Source organism: Panthera onca, chromosome B1 (genome assembly GCF_046562875.1).
Source record: "Panthera onca isolate mPanOnc1 chromosome B1, mPanOnc1 haplotype 2, whole genome shotgun sequence".
Lineage (NCBI taxonomy): Eukaryota > Metazoa > Chordata > Mammalia > Carnivora > Felidae > Panthera > Panthera onca.
Window position 1 is genome coordinate 188,801,095 of NC_138342.1, and position 22,910 is coordinate 188,824,004.

The 22,910-nt window shown below is 40.3% G+C and overlaps 1 protein-coding gene across 2 annotated transcripts in view; it reads left to right on the forward strand.

Moving 5' to 3' along the window:
• The first annotated feature begins 918 nt into the window (after positions 1–918).
• Positions 919–22,910, forward strand: part of CFAP97 (cilia and flagella associated protein 97) — a 39,067-nt gene continuing 17,075 nt past the window's right edge. Inside the window, exons 1-2 of one of the 2 annotated variants that reach the window (XM_078445298.2) lie at positions 919–1,112; positions 9,497–10,533. In XM_078445298.2, coding sequence (XP_078301424.1) covers positions 9,513–10,533 — 1,021 coding nt within the window. In that variant the 5' untranslated portion in view covers positions 919–1,112; positions 9,497–9,512. The other variant, XM_078445299.1, reaches the window with a different exon arrangement.

The window sequence follows — 22,910 nt, forward strand, 5'->3', positions numbered from 1 at the left end:
TCAGTCGGTTAAGGGACCTACTCCAGCTCAGGTCATGATCTCACGGTCTGTGGGTTCGAGCCCCGCATCGGGCTCTGTGCTGACAGCTCAGAACCTGGAGCCTGTTTCTGATTCTGTGTCTTCCTCTCTCTCTGCCCCTCCCCTGCTCAGGCTCGGTCTCTCTCTGTCTCTCAAAAATAATTAAGTGTAAAAAAAAAAACCAAAAAACAAAAAACATCTGATTGCACTGAACCCTCCTAGATAATCGAAGTTAATTTTCTCATCTCAAGATCCTTAGTCACATAGCCCAAGTCCCTTTTCCCACGTTAAACAGCATATTCACAGGTTCTGGGGATTAGGAGGTGGACATATTTGGAGCACCATTATTCTACCACACCTAATACACAACTGTGAGTTCAAAATCGAAAAATTATGGCATTCAACATATTCCACATTTTTCTCTTAATTTAACTACCCACCTCATTTACCAATAGTCAGAAGACTTTATAATGTGTCACCAGCTCTTGAATCACACAACTAGTTCTTTGATCTGAACTTTACTGATCTAAATAATCTTAAAGCCACAGCCGCCCTCATTTTCACTACTGTTGTTTCGGGGAGGAGGTACAAGATCATTAAAGCCACTTTCCCAATTAAATTGGCCACCCTAACAACTAGGTCCACCCGCATTGCTGTTAACAGCGGGGGCAACAGCAGTTAGCACCTTGCCCGGTGCACCGGGCAACTAAGGGCCTAAAAGGTAAGCTTCTTCCCGTGTCCCTTCCCACCCGAGAGTCGCGGGCCCTGCCTCCCAGTCCCGGCCACCCACCGCACGGCGCGTCGAGCCTCTCTAGGCCGCCGGCGAACCCCCCGCGCTCTATGACGCCCGCCGCAAGGAGCGGAGAGGAACCACCAGGAGCCGCGCCGCTCGCCGGGCCCCCGCCCAGTTCCCGCGTGGCTCGCAGCGCTCCCTCGGCGCCCTCCTTTCCCTTTCCGCTGTCTCCGCCTCCGGAAGCTCGAGCCTGGCTGCTGGGAGCCGCGAGCGGAGATTGCGTGCGCGCGCTAGCGTGTGCGCGCGAGCCTGCAACGCCTCGGGCGGCGCGCCAGGCGGCCGAAGCGGCCCCGACACCCAGGTAAGCGGCGCGCGGGCAACCCTTCCTGCCCCGCCGCCCCGCCGCCCCGCCCGCGACGCGCCCGCCACCCTTCCCCTCCGGGATCCGTTTCCCCTCTACGGAGCCCAGGCTGCGGCGAGCACTCAGAGTCGGTATGAGGAAGCCAGCGTGGGAAGTTAGGAAGGCCGGCCGGCCGGGACCCCCCCCCAGCCCTTGGCTCCGCCAGCCCTACGGCCCGGCCGGCCTCTCGGGTGGCGGGTGTAACCACAACAAAGACGTCCGAGCCTGCGGTCGGCGGGTCCGTGGGGCCGCTCGCAGCCCCAGCCGGCCCCTGGGAGCCGCCGGGCCTGCCCTCGGGACGCTTTCGCGGATGGAGTGGGGACCGGGGTCGGCCGGAGTTAAGAAGTGGTTGTAACCAGGAGCTGGGTTCAGGCCACCGCCGCCCACCTCCGCGGCCTTGACTCTGGACCCTGGCGCCTGAGGGGCTGTCAGTTTTCTGCTGCTGCCTGGGGCCGTGGGGGTGGGGGAAGGGGGTGGTCCGGAGGAGGTGGTAAACTGACCCTCTCGAGTTCTTGGAAAAGGGATGTTTATTTCGGGCCGAGATTTTCGTGTACCCCACGGGTTACCTTCTTTGGACCGTATTATATACATAATTATAGAAACAGTGTAATGTCACAGTAACAAAATGACAGTTTAAAAAATGCCAGATTATTTGTGTGTTTTTCTGATGTATCTTGAGCGTTAGTATTTCTGGTTCTGTAAGAGCTAGACAAATGGTGAGTGTCCAAGGGACGCCCAGTCAGCTTTGACACATGCCGGTTTTCGTTGAGCCCCAGAAGAGTTACTAAATGATCTGTCATTTAATTTTTACACTTTCCCAGTATGTGGTGAAGAGAATCTTTACAGTGTCATTAAATGCATATTTTTATGTAAATGGAATCTCATTAACTTGGAAATAAATGTTATCAGAAGGATTACTTGGTGGATGGGATCCTGGATAGTTTTTCTCTAAATTACGTTTAAACCCCTGGAGTGTTTAAATCCTAACGATAACCTTGTCTGTTGGATGTTATGCCTGAAAAGTCTCCCAGGGTTTATGCGCCACCTCCCACGAACTGTGACCACTTAGGAAGTTGGGTCCTTACAACTGTTGAGGACAACATGAACCATGTAAATACAAATAAGGGGATAGTTAATTCTGGTGTGGGGGGTGCGGTGGGGATTGGTGGGGGACGATTGGGAACTAGCTCAGGGAGAAGCATTGATTTTTCTGCTTACATAGCTAGCAAAGAGACTAGGGTTGGGTCTTCAGGCTCCTGACTCCAGACTCCCTCATCGGGTAAACATTCTTTGAATGTCTAATATTTGTCAGATCCCACTTTAGGCACTGGGGATATAAAGATGAGCAAGATGCCAGGAATTCCCAGTTTGGTAAGGAGATAAGGCGGGAAACTTAGCTATGAAAAATAGGGATTTCAAAGAAGTTCCTAATCATTTGGCTTACAGATTGATGTTGGGATTTAGACCTAGTTCATAAAATGTTAAAGTTGGGAAAATCCTATCTAATGCATGAATTCTTTTTGTAGCAGCCCAGCAAGTGGACATGTAGTTTTTACTCCAACATTGTCTAGTGACTTCTGGCTCATAATCTTAGAAAGTAGCCCATTCCATTTGAGCAGTTCTTATGTTAATTTCAGAACAGCTTCCTTATACATTATACATCTGTTGATGCAAGTTCTACCTCTGGAACTACCAATAACAGTTGTAAAATCTTTTTTCATATCACAGTTTTTTGAGTATCTGAATACCTGCTTTCTCTTAGCCATTTCTTTTACTAGCCTATGAATGCCTTGTTCTGTAAACCACTGATCATGACTTAAATTCTAGACTCTTCCCCGTAGCACCCAGAACTAAATGCTTCATTCAAGAAGTACTTTGACAAGCAGAATATAATTCAAGTTGTCTTAGACTGTATATGACTATCCCGATATGATTTAAGAGTATTTTGGTCTTTTGGTTCCTAAGTCATGCTTTTGCCGCTTGGTAAGCTCCGCGTCTTTTTTTAAAGAACCTTCTTTTAAGCTGGGGTCCTCCGTGCACCTTCCCTCCTTACCTTCCCTCATTCTGTGCCTGTGCTATTAATTGTGTTATTATTTGGCTGTTTCAGAGTATTCCTCCCCATTGGGGTTTTTAGCTTATTAATATTCCTCTGCTTATTTGAGTATAGCATAATCAGTAAGACGGCTGACTGGCCAGACTGCCTGGATCCAAATCCTGACTCTACTGCTTTCTGGCCACGTGGTCTTGAATATGTCAGTTAACCTGTCTGAGCTGCGGTTTCTTCATCTCGAACCTCAAAGTTGTTACCAGTATTAAATGGTTGATCAGTGAAAAAGTGCTTAGAAAGTGCTTAGTATATAACCTATATGAATGTTAGCTTCTTTTCCATTTATCCAGGACCTTCTGAATCTTTATTTTCAACCGTCCATCTCAGTTTTTTTTTTTAATTCACAAATTTGATAAAGGTTGACATCACAAGAAGCATACAGAAACAAACTAATAACTTGAAATTGGTCAGGCCGTTTAAATTTGCTAGGCCTTAGTTCTAGTGTAAGGGGGTACAGTCTTTTTCTTTCAGGACTGTTGGGGATCTCTGAGGATACAGGAAGGGTATTAGTTCTAACTTGCATTATTTTGCCATGTACCATCTTGAGGAACTTCACGTAGGTCTCACTCAAGGTTATCAGGAATCACAAGATTTAACTTGAAATGCCAAATACACAAAGAGGAGGCTTGCTGGAAACATTTCAAGTTTAGTGTCTTCCAGAATTGTCACTCTCCTTGCCAGAAATAACTTTGGAATTCACTACTGTATTTGGAAAGGGGGTTTGGTCACAAGCTCATATTGGATTCTAAGGAGTCACAAGTTAATTCAAAGTTCTGAATTCTTGTTACCTAGGTTAACACTTTTAATTTACCTAAGGCTACTAGTTTATTTCATTTGTGGTGCCAGTGAGATTTGTTCCAATTTACTTTGTTAGAGGAAAACTGCTACATGGCAGATCAGCAAAATGCATGGCAGTCACTGGCATGTGTATCTTTTTTTTTTTTTTTATTTTTTTATAATGTTTATTTATTTTTGAGACAGAGAAAGACAGAGTGCAAGTGGGGGAGGGGCAGAGAGAGAGGGAGACACAGAATCTGAAACAGGCTCCAGGCTCTGAGCTGTCAGCACAGAGCCCAACACGGGGCTCGAACCCACAGACTGTGAGATCATGACCTGAACCGAAGTCGGACGCTCAACCGACTGAGCCACCGAGGCGCCCCTGTGTATCTTATTTTAACTGTACAGACCATCCTCTCCTACAGAGAGCTCCTAAACCATTGCTAAACAGGTTCCATTTTCCTTTCAAAATCCCAATGATGAGAAGAAAATCTTGTTACCTTACCCAGTTTACCATCATGTAAATCATAGATATCACAGCCATGTATCTTAAAGGTTAAAAAACAAAAACAGATCTTAGTTCCTTTGGAAGGACCATACTTGGAAGCAGAATAGAACAGTGGTTAATAACAGGATCCTTAAACTATGCCTGCTTTGGAATCCTGGCTGTGCCGCTCACTAGTTGTGTGACTCCGGGCAAGTTCTTGCTCTGCTTCATTTTTCTCATTGGTAAATAGGAGTAATAAAACTTCTTAAGCTTAGATACATTTTAGCTGTTAGTTGTACTAGAATAATAGCACTAATACAAATGGGACTTAGTTATGTTAATTTTGTGTGTTTCCTGAAAAATGTAAACAAATTTTTCTGAGGATGGAAGGTGAAATGATTTGGATGATTTGTTTTTGAAAGATATTTTTTTAAATTTTTTTTTAACGTTTATTTATTTTTGAGACAGAGAGAGACAGAGCATGAACAGGGGAGGGGCAGAGAGAGAGGGAGACACAGAATCTGAAACAGGCTCCAGGCTCTGAGCCGTCAGCACAGAGCCTGATGCGGGGCCGGGACTCAACGGACTGCGAGATGATGACCTGAGCCGAAGTCGGACGCTCAACTGACCGAGCCACCCAGGCGCATCTGAAAGATTTTTTTTTAATGTTTATTTATTTTGAAAGAGAGAGAGAGAGAGAGAGAGAGAGAGAGGAAGAGAGGAAGGGAGGGAGGGCAGGGGGATGGGAGGGGAGGGAGAGAGAGAGAATCCCAAGCAGGCTCTGCACTGTCAGCGTGGAGCCCCATGCCTGGCTCATACTCGAGAACTGGGAAATGATGACCTGAGCCGAAATCAAGAGTCGGATGCCCCTGAAAGATTTGTTTTTTAAACTGACTAGGAAAATTTATGCTTTGGGCTATTCCATGAAACCATTTGTTTTGAAAATTTGAAGAAACCTACAAAAATTTTTTTTGTTGTTGTTTTAATCACAAAGGTATTTGTACCCATGTGACAAAGTGCGAAAGAAAAAAAAAACAATAATAACCCCTTTTTATTACATCCCTTGACATTTTGGATGAAAGAGTTGATTACCTTACAAAAGAGGGTAATGTTTTTTGGAAATTTAGTGACAATGTTTATAAGAGCTACTTACTCACCATTCAGTGACTATTTTAATTGGTCGTTTTTCTTTCTGAACTCAGGTGGGCAGAATTGGATTGACAATGATCAATCATACTATTTTTTTCTTTAAGTTTTTCTTAGTTAAGTAGGCTCTGGGGTGCCTGGGTGGCTCCTTTAAGTGTCTGACTCTTGATTTCTGCTCAGGTCATGATCTCATGGTTCTTGAGTTTGAGGCCCGCGTCAGGTTCTGTGTTGACAGTGCAGAGCCTGCTTCAGATTCTGTCTCCCTCTTCCTCTGCCCCTTCCTTGCTTGCACTCTCTCTCAAATATAAATAAATAAACATAAAAAAAAAAGTAGGCTCTAGGCCCAATTGAGGGGCTCAGACTCACAACCCTGAAATCGAGAGTCACATGTTCTGCCAACTGAGCCAAACCAGGTGCCCCCAGTCACACTCCTTAGGTATGTGATGACCCACGATCACCAGCCTCTGCCAGGTTCTTTATCCTCATCTCACCCCCCAACCGTCTGCGTCCCTTCACAGCTTACAGTTGTTTAACGTATGTCCTTCCAGTCCGTGCTATGTAACTTTGTGCCTGTGAGGAATTTAGTTTTAAGTTTTACATAATTGTATTGTTGTTCATTTAATTTTGCTCTTTTAGTAAACTTTATTTTTATAGATCTCAGCTCACCCTTTTTGACTGACATATAGTATATCACATACAACATTTCGTTTATCCATTTTCCTCTTATTAGACATTGAGTTTTTCCCTAACTCATTTCTGTTACAAACAGTAGGGCTATGATGAACATCCTTGTTTGTACATGGACCCAGAAACACAATTGGAAAGTGGCAGAACCAAGTTTGAGCCTGAGTGTGTCTGACTCAGTTCCTTCTTTTTCGTTGTGCAGACTCGCAGTCATCACTTATTTGCTTAATTTATTGCAAGGACACTATTATAATAACAGTAATGGAAATATAAAAAATGCAGTGGGATTGTTGGTTTTTCTTCTAACAGGTCGACTTAATTTTGCCCTTTTTCCCCCTGGTTTTTATTTAAGTGTGTAAATTGTATTATTAACCCAGTATGGCTAACAGTTTTGTAGTGTTCATTTTTCATGCTGATATAATAATATCATATATCTCTGATATAATATAAGCAGAGATCCACAACCTCCATAATCCACAGTCATTTGGTAAATATTTTAGGCTTTGTGGACTATATGGTCGCTGTCACAGCTACTCAGCTCTGCAGCTGTAGTGTGTAAAAACTTTATTTACAAAAACAAATGGCAGGCCAGATTTGGCTCATGCACAGTAGCTGGCTGACTCCTGATATAATAATAATTTTGATGGAATCATAATATTCCTCTATTCAAGTTTTTTCAGTATTACTGAAATAATATGAGAATTCCATTCCTTCTTTTTAGTATTATATTCTTAGGATAAATTTCTGAAATGCAGGTACTGATTCAGAAGGCTTATGGCTTTCTTACAGCTCTGAAAATTAATTGCCAAAATCCTTTAAAAGAGATGTTTCGATTTTTATAAATTAAGAGAGTAAAAAAAGAGTAGACTTTAATTCCATAATGGATAAATATGACATCTAAAACCTTATTAAATATCTTTTGAGGACTTGTGGAGGAGGCTTCCTTCTGCTGATTTGAGTTTTAAAACTTAAGAGGGCATTGATCTGTGCTATGAGAAATAATATTTTTTCTTTTTTTAGTAAATAATATTTCTTATATTTAATATTTAGGTATAAGTTACCTAATTTTTCTTAAATTTTTAAGATCTACTTACACATCTCAATTTAAATCAATTCTAATAATATGTTAGAATTTTAAAACTTATTTGTACTTTGATTAATCTGACTTAGCTTAAATTTCCCTGAACATTGTATGCCATTTGCAAGCTTGCAGCACAATTCAATTTTAGTATATTTAATTTTCTTATGTACCTTGAACACCTGACCAGGGATACTGACATATCTAATAGAGGAAGTCCTAGTAAGCACTTAGACTTTTTTTTTTTTTTTTAAATGTTTTTATTTTATTTTGAGAGCGAGAGAGACAGACAGTGTGTGGGTGGGGGAGAGGGAGACACAGAATACAAAGCAGGCTCCAGGCTCCCAGCCATTAGCACAGAGCCCAATGGGGGGCTCAAACCCACAAACCATGAGATCATGACCTGAGCTGCAGTTGGACGCTTAACCAACTGAGCCACTCAGGCACCCCAGCACTTAGACATTTTTAATAAACCTAATTATAAGTCTAACCTTACTAATTTAATCAGATTCCCTAAGTGTTTAAAAGTTGTGAATAGTTAAATTTTTTTTTTTTTTAAATTTTTTTTTCAACGTTTTTTATTTATTTTTGGGATAGAGAGAGACAGAGCATGAACGGGGGAGGGGCAGAGAGAGAGGGAGACACAGAATCGGAAACAGGCTCCAGGCTCCGAGCCATCAGCCCAGAGCCGACGCAGGGCTCGAACTCACGGACCGCGAGATCGTGACCTGGCTGAAGTCGGACGCTTAACCGACTGCGCCACCCAGGCGCCCCTATGAATAGTTAAATTTTTTAATATGCCTTATATTCTTCAAAACCTTAAAGGCAAAAAAATTTACCCAATGATAAAATGTACTACCATATATACCTCTAATCTATCATATTAACCTATTGCATTAGTATTAACAATGTAAGTTTGGTTGATTTTTAAATCATATTTGTACTTGATTTTATAGGTTGCAGTATCACTTCAACAATTAAAGTCTCCAGAGAATCATGATTGCTTTAGAATATAGATTATATAATCTTTTATTGTTTGATTTTACATAATAGAATTAATCATAATTTGAATATACTGAGCACAAAATTGGATTGTTGGCTATATGTTATTAGTTTATATATGCCTTTCCTTTAATGCAGCTCATATTATTTGCTCTTTTGAATGTCATTATGGACTAATAGTTATCACAGAAGGACTTTTTCATTTTTATGTGTATTTTGGGGGGCACCTGGGTGGCTCAGTCAGTTAAGCGTCTGACTTCAGCTCAGGACATGATCTCAGAGTTTGTGGGTTTGAACCCCACGTCGGGCTCTGTGCTGACAGCTCAGAGCCTGGAGCCTGCTTCAAGTTCTGTGTCTCCCTCTCTCTGCCGCTCCCCTGCTCATGCTCTGTCCCTCTCTCAAAAATAAATAAACATTAAAGAAAAATTTTAAGTGTATTTTGTGTGTTTTGTTTTTCAGTGTTAAATTGTCCAACCTGAACAGAGGAGGCCCCTTTAAACTGGAGCCTTTCTTGTATTACCATTGTATCAGGCATATTTGAATATTGTGCCTTCTGGTAACAGTAAGATACTCTAGGCCCTTGTTTTTCTTTACCTCCAGAAATAGAATCAGCTACCTTCCAAGTCATTATGATTTTTTGATTGTTGTTTTGTTTTTGTTTTTGTTTTTAGTGTAGAATGGTGTTAGAGGTCAAATTCTGAATTCAAGCTGGCTTAGCTAAATTAGGAAGTTTTAATATCATCCTTTCTTAGTCTAAGTTAATTGTACTTCTAGAAGGCAGATTTTCCTTAGGGTTCACCTAGGTATATGTCTGTGATATGCTTGTCTTGATGACTCGTGAACTGAATTATTAGACTTACTTATTTTTCAAATCATTGGTACAATGTGTTATTACTCCTCTAGCCCCATTATCATTTCACTGAGTTAATATTTTTGGGTGTTTTTGTCATGTTTCTTTATAATCAAACTTCTCAGTTTGAGATATACAAATACTGTAAAAAAAAATGAAAAGTATTAAGAAATTATTCTTTAGTCTGATGGTAACACTGGCATCTTTTTTTCAGATATATTTTTGCCATCATGGATCGGTTTGGAGATGTATCAGAAGGTGAAGTGGACCATTCTTTCTTTGACAGTGACTTTGAAGAAGAAAAGAAATGTGAAAGTAACTCAGTTTTTGACAAGCAAAATGACCCTAAAAAGAGAATAGACGAAGATACAGAAAATGTAAACTTGAAATTTGGAATACAAAGAAAGGAAAATGAAATAAAAAAGAAAATTCTTCCAGAAGAACACCCCGTAGAAAATGATAATATGCGAACCAGAAATTCTTTATCATTGTCCACTTCAAGATCAAAAAAATTGTGGGATGCTACAACAGGGCATAAAATACACTTACCCACTCCAAGTAGAATTCCCAAAATTGTGAAAGAAGGTGACGATGATTATTATACAGATGGAGAGGAGAGCAGTGATGATGGGAAAATGCAGCATGTCAGGTCCAAGTCAGCTAAACCACCTAATAACCTTAAAAAAAACATAAGTAAAAAGTATTCCAAAAGTAATTCTTCTTCCTCCTCTTCCTCTTTGTCTTCCTCATCTTCAAGTTCAGGTACAGATTGTTCAGATGCAGGGTCTGATAACTGTATTTCTGATTCATCTCTATCATTAAAGAAACGTCTGTCTGGTGTAACCCACTTGTCACCAAAACAGAAATATAAATCAGGAGTAAAATCAACAGGAACATGGCCTTCAAGTACTAAACCAAAAGTCAATGACTACACTGAGGAATCTGAAGATACTGTGACAGATGTCACTCCTCTCTCAACTCCAGACATCAGCCCTATTCAGTCTTTTGAACTGGGAGCATCAAATGATCAAAAAGTAAAAGTTAAAAGGCAAGAAAACGTGAGTCAAGAAGTATATGGAAATGTTGAGGATTTAAAAAATAATTCAAAATGTTTGAAATCAACCAAAAAGGGGAAAGAAAAAACTGGGCCTGATCTCACTCCAGAATCTTCAGTGTTAGATTCCAACATAGACCACAGATATAAACAAAAAGTCTTACATGACACAATGGACCTCAATCATCTTTTGAAAGGTAAGTTTCTTTTCTTTTTAAAAGCTGTATATATTGAACTTACATATTAAACTTCATGGTATATTGAGCTTAAATATCAATTGCTATGAATCTGCATTGATTTTTCTAAATATATTTTATTGTTGGATAATTGATATTATAATAACTTTTCCAATTACTCTATTTTACCGTAAAAATATCTGGAATATCATTTATATTATTGAAAAGCTAATTAACTAAGAGTAGAAACTACTTCACCCTAAATTTTGTTTTAGTGTCTTACAAAATCATAAAACCTAGAGGGAACAGCTAGATAAGATAAGTGGGGGAGGCGGAGCCAGATGTTTTTCACATTTGAGAGGGATGTGGGCATAAGATACATTTCGCTTTCTTCTTTAAGAAAGACAACAGCGCTGAAGTTAAAATATCCTAACCTGTTGTCTTCATGTCAGAGAAAGTGGTGAGAATGCTGGCAAATGAAAGAACTCAGAATAAACTGTAGGGAACTATTCAGATTTTAAGTTAAATATTAAAGAGCATTATTTGAAGATAGTTACCAAGTTGATGAAACAACATAATTCAAGTTTCAGTTCCTTTAAGATTGAAATTTTTTTTGAAGTATAATTGACATAGAGTATTCTATTAGTTTCAGACGTATATCATAATGATTCGATACTTTTATACATTATGAAATGATCCCCATGATAAGTCTAGTTACAATCTGTTACCATACAAAGTTATCATAACTTTTTTTTTTTTTTTTTAATTTTTTTAGCGCTTATTTATTTTTGAGACAGAGAGAGACAAAGCATGAACGGGGGAGGGTCAGAGAGAGGGAGACACAGAATCTGAAACAGGCTCCAGGCTCTGAGCTGTCAGCACAGAGCCCGACGTGGGGCTCGAACTCACAGACCACGAGATCATGACCTGGGCTGAAGTCGGCCGCTTAACCGACTGAGCCACCCAGGCGCCCCGAAAGTTATTCTAACTTTATTGGCTATATTCCTTATACTGTTCATTACATTCTCATGACTTAATTTATTTTTATAACTGGAAGTTTGTACCTCTTAATCCCCTTAGCTTATTTCATCCTTCCCTCCCCCCAAGCCTTCTTCCCCTCTGGTAAGCAACAGTTTGTTTTCCTGTATCTAAGAGTTTTGTTTGGTTTGTTCATTTGTTTTGTTTTTTTTTAGATTCCACATGGTATTTGTCTGACTTATTTCACTCAGCATCATACCCTCTAGGTCCATGTTGCCACAAATGGCAAGATCTCTTTCTTTTCTATGGCTGAGTAATATTCCATTGTATATATATATATACCACATCTTCTTGATCCATCCATCTGTCAGTGGACACTTAGATTGCTTCCATATCTTGGCTGTGGTGAGCAATGCTGCAGTGAGCATAGGGGTGCATATTATCTCTTGAAATTGTTTTCATTTTCTTTGGATAAATACCCAAAAGTGGATTGCTCGATCATATGGCAGTTCTGGTTTCTTTTATTAAAAAAAAATTTTTTTTTTTAATGTTTACTCATTTTTGAGAGACAGAGCGTGAGTGGGGGAGGGGCAGAGAGGGGGGGAGACACAGAATCCAAAGCAGGCTCCAGGCCTGGAGCTGTCAGCACAGAGCCCGATGTGGGGCTCAAACTCACGAACTGTGAGATCATGACCTGAGCTGAAGTCAGACGTTCAACCAACTGAGCCACCCAGGTGCCCCTGGCATTTCCGTTTTTAATCTTTTGAGGAACTTCTGTCCTGTTTTCTGTAGTGGCTGCACCAGTTTACATTCCCAACAGTGTAAGAGGGTTCCCTTTTCTCTACATCCTCACCAGCACTTGTTGTTTCTTGTGTTGTTGATTTTAGCCATTGTGACAGGTGATATCTCATTGTGGTTTTGATTTGCATTTCCCTAATGATTAGTTATGTTGAGCATCTTTGTATGTACCTATTGACCATCTGTATGTCATCTTGGAAAAATATATATTCAGGTCTTGTGCCCTTTTTTGTTGTTAATTTTTTAATTAAAGTATAATTAATATACAGTGTTATTAGTTTCAGGTGTACAGTGTAATGATTCAACAAGTCTATACACTACTCAGTGCTCATAATAAATGTGCTCATAATCCCCTTTATCTTTTTCACCCAGCCCCCCCACCTCCCCTCTGGCACCTACCGTTCTCTGTATTTAAGAGTCTATTTGTCTCTTTTTTTTCTTTGTTTTGTTTCTAAAATTGCATATATGAGTGAAATCATAGTATTTGTTTTTCTCTGACTTATTTCATTTAGTATTATCATCTCTAGGTCTCCATGTTGTTGTAAATGGCAAGATTCCATTCTTTTTGATGACTGAATAATATCCCACTGTGTGTGTATTTATATGTATACATATATACACACATATACACCACATCTTTATCCATCTATGGATGGACTCTTGGGTTGCTTCCATATCTTGGCTACTGTAAGTAATATTTCAGTAAACATAAGGGTGCATATGTTTCCAAATTAACGGTGTGTTTTCTTTGGATAGATATCTAGTAGTGGAATTACTGGATCATATGGTATTTCTATTTTTAATTTTTTGAGGAACCTCTCATACTGTTTTCCACAGTGGCTGCACCAGTTTGCATCCCCACCAACAGTGCTTGTCTTGTTTATTTTACCCACTCTGACAAATAGGAAGTAGTATTTCCTTGTGGCCTATTCAGGTCCTCTACCCATTTTTTAATCAAGGCTTTTTTTTTTTTTTTTTTTGATAGTTTTTGAGAGTGTAAATTCTTCATGTATTTTGGATATTAACTCCTTATCAGATGTATGATTCGACTATCTTCTCCCATTCAGTAGGTTGCCTTTTCATTTTGTTGATGGTTTTCTTCACTGCGCAAAAGCTTCTTAGTTTGATGTAATCCTACTTTAGCTTTTATTACCCTTGCCTGAGGAGACTGAGCCAAAAAAATATTGCAGACTGATGTCACAGAGCTTACTTCCTATGTTTTCTTCTAGGAGTTACATTCTACAGGTCTTACATTCAAATCTTTAATCCATTTTGAGTTTATTTTTGTATATGGTAGAAGATAGTCTAATTTCTTTATTTTACATATAGCTGTCCAGTTTTTCTAACACCATTTATTGAAGAGACTGTCTTTTCCCCATTGTATGATCTCACCGTCTTTGTCATAGATTGACTATGTGAGTGTGTTCTTATTTCTGGGCTCTCTGTTCTATTCCCTTCATCTACGTGTCTGTTTCTGTGCCAGTCCATACTCTTTTGAATACTGTAGCTTTGTAGTAGAGTTTGAAATCAGGAAGTGTAATACCTCCAGCTTTTTTATTCTTTTTCAATATTGGTGTGGCTATATGGGGTCTTTTGTTTTTCCATACAAATTTTAGGATGCTTTGTTCTAGCTCTGTGAAAAATGCCATTGGCATTTTGATGGGGATTGTACTGAATCTATAAATTGTTTTGGGTAGTATGGACATTTTAAGAATATTAATCTTCTAAGCCATGAGCATGATATATTCTTTCATAAGCTGTAAATACTTTTTAATTAGTAAAAATCTTTAGTGCTGTATTTCCACATCAATTTATTATTACTTTTTGGATATGTCAATTTGTTGTTATTATTTGGTGTGAAAGAAACTATATTTTAGGTAAAGTAAAAGCAAGTTGAAACGTTATCTTTACACTAGTTAACATAACTGTGAAATAGTAGGTTTCCAGGTTAGATTTTAGGTCAGTTGAAGACAACATTTTTATTTATTTATTTTTTAATTTTTATTTTTTTATTTATTTATTTATTTATTTATTTTTTTTTTTAAATTTTTTTTTCAACGTTTTTTTATTTATTTTTGGGACAGAGAGAGACAGAGCATGAACGGGGGAGGGGCAGAGAGAGAGGGAGACACAGAATCGGAAACAGGCTCCAGGCTCCGAGCTGTCAGCACAGAGCCTGACGCGGGGCTCGAACTCACGGACCGCGAGATAGTGACCTGGCTGAAGTCGGACGCTTAACCGACTGCGCCACCCAGGCGCCCCTATTTTTTAATTTTTAAAAAAATGTTCATTTATTTTTGAGAGAGAGAGTACATGCAGGGGAGGGGCAGAGATGAAAGGGAGACACAGAATCCAAAGCAGGCTCCAGGCTCTGAGCTGTCATTATAGAGCCCGACGCAGGGCTCGAACTCACGAGCTGTGAGATCATAACCAGAGCCAAAGTTGGACGCTGAACTGACTGAACCACCCAGGCTCCCCAAAGACAACATTTTTAAGTTGTAAGTAGTATTTTCCATCTTTGTTTGAAATGTCAGTTGAAAGAATAAATCTTTAGCTACATAATTCACATGGGATGGTAATGTAAGAGCATAAACAAATCCCTTATGTAGTCAAATTATTCTCACAGTCAGATGGATAAAGTATTTTGGACATTTGAACGTCTCCTTTTTTGTAGGTTTTCTTTTTTCTTTGTTCTGATTGTACCTATTGATTGTTTAGTATGTCTGAAAAATCAGACTCTTGGCTTTGCCCATCACCATCTATGTTTTAGGCCTCCACTCACTGTTCTGATAAATGCTCCTTCAGTCTCTTAAAACTTTCAGGATTGAGGAGGTTTTTTTTATTCTTGCCCCTTGTGTCTTCCCCTAACAGCGAGAGTGATCTTTTAAAAATAAAATCAGTCTTACCAGTTTCCTTCTTAATTCTTCAGTGGGCTTACTCTTAACATTAAAAGTAAAATCCAGGGCACCTGGGTGACTTAGTCAGGTGAACATCTGACTTGATTTCGGTTCAGATAAGATCCCAGTGTCCTGGGATGGAGCCCCGTGTCCAGCTCTGCACAGAGTCTGAAGTCCACTTAAGATTATTTCTGTCCCTCTGCCCCTCTCTCCTCACTCTCACGTGTGCTCTCTCTCTCTCTCTCTAAAACAAGTAAAAGTAAAATCCAAATTCTTTACAGTAGCCTAACAGACTCAGTATTAGTGATTCTTACCCTACGTGGTATATTAGTGTCATACTGATGCCTGGGCTCTGCTACAGGAATTATGACGCAGTTAGTCTCGTATCCTTTAAAGTTGATGAAAACCATTAGTCTATGTCAAATGGATATCCTGCAACTCTTTTTTAAAAAAATTTTTTTAAAATATGTATTTAATTTTGAGAGAGAGAGAGGGAGAGAGAGACAGAGCGTGAGCAGGGGCGGGGCAGAGAGAGAGGGAGACAGAATCTGAAGCAGGCTCCAGGCTCTGAGCTGTCAGCACAGAGCCCGACGCGGGGCTTGAACTCACAAACTGCGAGATCATGACCTGAGCTGAAGTCGGAGGCTTAACCGACTGAGCCACCCAGGCGCCCCAGCAAATTTTTTAATAAAATTTTTTAAATGTAGCAGACTAACATTTGGCATATAAAGTATCTCATAAAATTTTCTTAAAATTAGGTTTGAAAAAAGTGACATATATTGAAAAGAAATAATGTTACAGAAAATTAATGAAAATGTATAATATGACTTGCAGGTTTTATCGTGTGTGTGTTTTTTTTAATACTGTTTGATTAAGTTATAATTTGCATTTTAAGGGCCCACAGTTGCATTTTTTTTTTTTACATTTATTTATTTTTGAGAGACAGAGACAGAGCTTGAGCAGGGGAGGGGCAGAGAGCAAGGGAGACACAGAATCTGAATCAGGCTCCAGGCTCCAAGCTGTCAGCACAGAGCCAACGTGGGGCTCGAACCCACGAACTGTGAGATCAAGACCTGAGCTGAAGTCGGACGTTTAACCGACTGAGCCACCCAGGCGCCCCTGCATTTTTTATTTTTATAAGTACTTTTTGATTCCACAAATTACAAGCACCACTCTATCCTAGGAATTGGCGGGGTGGGGGACACATCCAATAAAAAGCTTCTTTTAGGAAGAAAGCCCATGACTCTTTTAGAATTGTCAGATTTTGAAAAAGCCATCTAAAAAAGCCATCATCTCAGTGAATCACTGAGCTTTTTTTTCAGGACTATTGATGATTAACTGTTTGTATTAGGATGATTTTAGAAACGGTATTTCTCACCTAACAAGAATTCCAGAAATAGGTCATGCTTGAGGGTTGACCAGTACAGTGGCTCAAAAATGTCCTCAGGGACCCAGGTTCTACCACTGTGTTCGTCCAGCTGTGTGGTGTTGGTTTCATTCTAAGGCTAGTAGGAAATGTCTGCAGAATTTTTAGTATTCATATCCAGACATGATGATGTCCAGGCAAAGGGAAACTGTTTCTTCCTCTGGCTTTCTCAGAATGGAGGAAACTTTAAAGAAGCACTCTCAACTGACTCACGTCTCACTGCCCAGAATTGGGTAACACTCCTATTACTAAAACATTCATTGGCAAGAGGAAGGGGATTATTGTGGGCTGGTCACTCACCCTAGAGTTAGGGGTGGGAGTCAGGAGAACAGAAGGAATCTTCCCCTTAAGGACAGGGCTTCATGGGAAAGGGATAGGTAGGTGTCTTTAAAAGGGAAGTGGGGTGGGAAGACTGGTTAAGAAGAAATGAAGAGGAGGGGCATCTGGGTGGTTAAGTGTCCAACTGACTCTTGATTTCCGCTCAGGTCAGGATCTCACAGTTGGGTTCCTAAGATCTAGGCCTGTGTGCACTGACAGCACAGAGCTGGCTTGGGATTCTCTCTGCCCCTCTCCCCCACTCAGTCACGTGTGCATGCTCGCTCACGCATGCACAGGCTCTCTTTCTCTCTCTCTCTCTCTCTCTCTCTCTCAAAATAAATAAATACGTTTTTTTAAAAAAAAGGAGGAGGAAAGTAGAAATGTATGCTAATTGGGCATCCACAAGGCCAAGGTTTCTTAAGCTTTAATATGCATACAAGTCCTTGGAGAGCCTCTTAAAATGCAGATTCTGGTTCATTAAATCTAGAGTAAAACCCAAGGAACTACATTTCTAGTCAGCTTGGTGGTGATACCTTGGCTGATGGAGATACCGGTCTCCAAGGACCCTAGTATTGAGATTCAAGACACAAAAAACTATTTGGTTTCGCTGAAGAAACATACAGGTATCTCTCACTATTCCTGTCTAATTCTTTTTGGAAACTTAATTGGATATAGAAAGCCTAAACATTTTTCCCTCCCCAAATCCCTAAAAAGTTTCTCCTCCAAATATAATTGAAGCACTGAAGTACTGTTTAAACACAGAAACTGAGCTAAATGTAGGAGGAAAATTTATTCATACTGCTGCATGGTAGGGAACCCTGATCTGAGTGACCTGGTTATAAGTAGTGCTCAGAGCTTTTAAAGGTACAGGAACAAAGGTGGCATTTTGCCACTTGGTACATCTGTTACTGGAGCCCTTAATCCACAAGGGTTCCTTTATTAGCAGTAAAATACTTTACTTATTTCTTTTTAATTTTTTTTGAGTTTATTTATTTTGAGAGAGAGAGAGCGTGCGAGCAGGGGAGGGGCAGAGAAAGAGGGAGACAGAGAATCCCAAGCAGGCTCCACACTGTCAGCACAGAGCCTGATGCCAGGCTTGAACTCGTGAATTATGAGATCATGACCTGAGCCAAAATCAAGAGTCAGACACTTAACCGACTGAGCCACCCAGGCACTCCTTTAACAGTAAAAGATTTGAAACACTAATCATGGCCAACAGTCTATTGCAAAAAGTATTTCTGTCTTTCAAAATTATTATTCGTGCTCGATTGACCCACTGTTTTTCAGATCCAAGAATATTTTTGTAAGGATTCTTGGTTTTTCCCCGTAAAACTAAAACATTGGACCTGGTAAGCTAGAGATGTGTGCATGGCCAGCCTATCTATGCCTTTTCTGCACGCATTTCTCAATATACTTTATCACTTTCAACTTACACTCTTTGGGCTCTTCTAGGCCTCTTAGGCTCAACTAATTTCTTCATAACCTTTTCCACTTCAAATGAAGAAGACAACAGTGGCAATGCATACCACAGCTCAGAAATTGTGAGCAGGAGAGGTGCCTGGGTGGCTCAGTCGGTTAAGCATCCGACTTTGGCTCAGGTCCTGATCTCACGGCTTGTGAGTTCCCAGCCCCGCGTCGGGCTCTGTGCTGACAGCTCAGCCTGGAGCCTCTTCAGATTCTGTGTCTTTCTCCCTCTCTCTCTCTCTCTCTCTCTCTCTCTCTCTCTCCCGCCCCTCCCTCGCTCATACTCTGTCTCTCTCTGTCTCTTAAAAATAAATAATTAAAAAAAATTAAAAAAAGAAATTGTGAGCAGGAGATGTGACGCCATCAGAGAACAGCTCAGGTGGGAGCACAGCATACTCTGCACCGTCTCAATTTAAACATCATGTTAAAATGGTTTATTGTTTTGATTAAAAATTTAGTGAGCTATTAGAGGAACTATTGGGCCAGAGTTCAGATAGTGAGGGATGCCTGCACAGCTAACAGTGTTAATGTTATTTACTGGTTTCAAATAAACTCGTTAACAAGTTTGTAAATTTGAACTATAAAATATTAAGCCTGGGAAACAAAGGTTAATCAAAGAATGTAAAATCAAGTCTCCCAGTTATAGGCCAGAGAACAGTGATACAATATTAAACTTGGTTACTTACAAAATGTGGTGAAGAAAATTCTACAAGTGGAATCAGAAGATTTTTGGCTTCTGGGTCTCATCCACGTGACCATAGACAAGCAGTTAACTGTGCCCTAGTTTCTTCATTTGTAGGATTAGGTAGTTGATGTAGGTTGCTAAGGTATATTCTAAGTTCAGAGTTCTGGGGTTCTATGAGAACTGTTAGAAGGGAAGATTAGTGTGGACTAGCATTATTAAGTGTCTGGCTTTATTTACTTAGTTACCTATTTATTTTCTTATTTGTTTATTTTAGATATCTTACTTTAAAGTAGACCTTGAAAGTTTAGTAGGATTTCTAAATATTTCAGCCTCTTTTAGCTCAAGTAGGTGGCTGCTTTGGGGAGACTTCCCACCCCACCCCAAGCCTGCCTTGACTATTTAAATGTTCATAAGGTGTGGTTGGAATTAAGTTCTTCGGCCTTGGTCTGTAAAGCACTGAATAGGCAGGCAGAGAGGACATTTTGAAAGTGGAGTGAACAAAAGTTTATGCGTTGGGTTTTGGCATGAATCTCATGTTTGGAGAACAGTGAATAAACGGACATGACCACATTCGAAGGTATGTTGCGTACTTTGTGCAGGTGAAATTAGGTCAGGTTAGGAAGAATCTGCAGGGCAAAATTGACACATTTTGGAAACATACCACCTAGATTCTATGTGAAATAATTAGATACATCATTAGAGGACGTATCCTGAGAAGAACAACTAATGTAAGAGAAAGCTAGGATTAAGGCAGCATTGATGAGTGAAGAAAGTGGTTGCACTTACTGTTCAGCTGATAGCACCACCCCGGAATGAAGCAAGCGCCTTACTGCAGGGGAGGGCGTGAGCCTGTTACACTCCTGGGGAAGAGGCTGCCTGTCCTGAGAGTGGCTCCTGCCCCGTCCCCCCGGGCAGCACCTCATCCCTTTACTGGCAGGCTTCAGCGAACGAGGTTCAGATAGGTGAGTAGGAAATCTCAGACATTGTCAGCTCCCTACCAAGTATTAGTACCTTTGGAGAAAAGCTAAAATCAGCCAGAGGCACCAGACTCGTAGATGAAGGACATAATACTTGAAATAGAGCTCAGTGATTTTTTTGGAGAGTAGCTGCAGGACCCCACTATTTCCGCTAATAAAACAAATTTGCCTTTTACCTCACTCTCCTGTCTCGTGTGCACAGTGGCTTTTCTAGGGGCTGTACTACAGTGACAGACAGCACACTACACTGAATGCAGAAGCAGACGTGGATCCAGCTGTCTTCTATTAAGGCAGGCGTTAAAATATTTGCAAGAATTAAATCTGCCGTTCTCCTCGCAATTTTTTTTTTTTTTGTAAAAGAACTATTAACCTATCACTGGTTTATTATTTCCAGATAAATGAAGATCTTTAAATGTTTTTACTTTTAACTTTGAAGTTTATTTTGAGAGAGAGAATCTCAAGTAGGTTCAACACTCAGCACAGAGCCCCATGCAGGGTTCTATCTCATCCCTGTTATATCATGACCTGAGCCAAAGTCAAGAGTCGGGGCCCTCAACCGACTGAGCCACCCACACACCCTACTTTAAAATTTCTTTTAATGTTTATTTTATTTGATTGATTGAGAGAGAGCAATCGTGAGCCACAGAGGGGCAGAGAGAGAGGGAACAAATCCCAAACAGGCTCTGCATTATCGGTGCCAAGCCCGACATGGGGCTTGATCCATGACCCTGGGATCATGACCTCAGCTGAAATCAAGAGTCAGACGCTTAACCGACTGAGCCACTTAGGTGCCCCCTACTTGTAATTTCTAACATAGTAAATATTGATAGATGTAGCTCGCATAAACATTCTTTGGGGTCCTCAATAATCTTTAGGTGTGCAAAAGGTCCTGAGACCAAAAAACATAACTTCTAGAAGGATGTAATTAGAATATTTGATTTGCAGTGTATTAGAGGAAAAACAAATTAACAATCTTTCTAAAGGGGAAACAATGGGAAAAAATAACAAAAAAAAAGTATTTAAAAAAAAGATGGGGCACCTGTGTGGCTCAGTCAGTTAAGCGTTAGACTCTTGATTTTGGCTCAAGTCATGATCTTACGGTTTGTGACATCAGGCCCCATGTTGAGCTCTGTACTGACAGCATGGAGCCTGCTTCAGATTATCTCCCTCTCAGTGCCCTTCCCCTGCTCACTTGCTCACTCTCTCAAAATAAATAAACTTTAAAAAAATGAAAAAGATTGTAGGAAGAGATCAAACAATGTAAGTAGGTGGTTTCAACTTACCAGAAGGTGCTATCAGAATATCTTTAAGAATTTAAATCAAATCCAACCTAAAAAGACATTTTAAGTCGTAGGAAGAATGGAAAAATAAAGGCTTGAAAAAGATATGCTTAGGCAGGTATTAACAAGGAGAAAATAGAAGTGTCAATCCTAACAGTATGCAAAATAGAATTCAAGAAGTGAATTTGTCCCACTAAAGGGACAAAGAAGTATTTTACATTAATAAGCTGACCACAAATCTACCAAAGAGAGTGATAAAAAGCAAAACAGAACTAGATCATGAAATGGACGGAGCCGTAATCGCTGGGGAAGACTGATTGATTGATTACATCATACACAGAGAAAACTTAACTGCTTGCTTATGGGATAAATGTCGTCCACATGTGTTTTGTCTGTTACACAATATTTAAAGTGATGAAATGCCAGTTACTGTTGCTACCTAACCAATTAGCCCAGCACTGGGGTGTGGAGAGACTCCAGGGTAGGGTGACTTGATGGCTGGGGACTGGAATCAGCTGGGTGCTGATTTATTGATTTGTCAGGTGTCTGGGCTTGCGATGACTTAAAGACCAGACTTTGCATGGGTCCCGACTTCTTCACATATGGTGGCCTCGGTGTAGCTGGATTTCTTATTCTTAACACGGTGGCTCAGGGCTCCACGTACAGTGTTGAAGGAAACAAGGCAATAACCTCATCCCCTTTTATGACCTAGCCTCAGAATGTGATCATACTAGTCCTGTAGCATCATTTCTTCCACATTCCTTTAGTTTAAATGGTTATAAACCTTCCCAGATTTAAGAGGGAGGGGCATATACCCTCCATCCTAAGTGGGGGACTGTCAGGTAGCTTATGGACATGTTTCAAAACCTCTTTAGTCCAACATACTGCTTTACATTCCTTCAAACGCAAAAAATACATTCTCCTTTTCAAAGATCCCCCACCCCCAACCTTGACATCGAGGGTCTAAATCAGGTCTAAGTGCAGCTGAACCTCACTCGTGGGTCCTCGGTCATATCTCTTTGAGTCCTGGGACAGACTTCTGCCAGGAGAGATTAGGAAGGCGTAGTAGTTATATTTTTGAACCCCATAAGTCCTAGTTCTTCTGTATTCTGTGTTTTAACTGAAAACTGATCGGTTCTTGTTTTTAGCTCCTCTCTCTCCTTTTTCATTATGGATACAATCAACCTTGAATAACTCTCAGCATCCTGCACGGGGATCTACTTAGCAAAATCCACCAGTGGCGGGTATTTTTTCCATTTTCCTAGTCACCACTGGCAACAGTTTTGCTAAAATTCTGTCACTTCATCCTGTACATCAGCAGTCTCCTCCAGACCCTTCCAGCTCTGGTCTCAAAGCTAGTATTTTAGGTTTTTATTGCAGTAGTACTCCAATTACTGGTACCCAGTTTTGTGTTAGTTATTGTTGCTTTGCTAACAAAACACAAAACTTAGATGTGTAAAAGCAGCAACCTAGGATGACTCGAAAGACTAGGATCGTAATGCCTGCACGTGGCCCCTTTATGTGGTTCAATTTCCTCACAACATGGCAGCTTCAGGCTAGTCAGACACAGGGTGG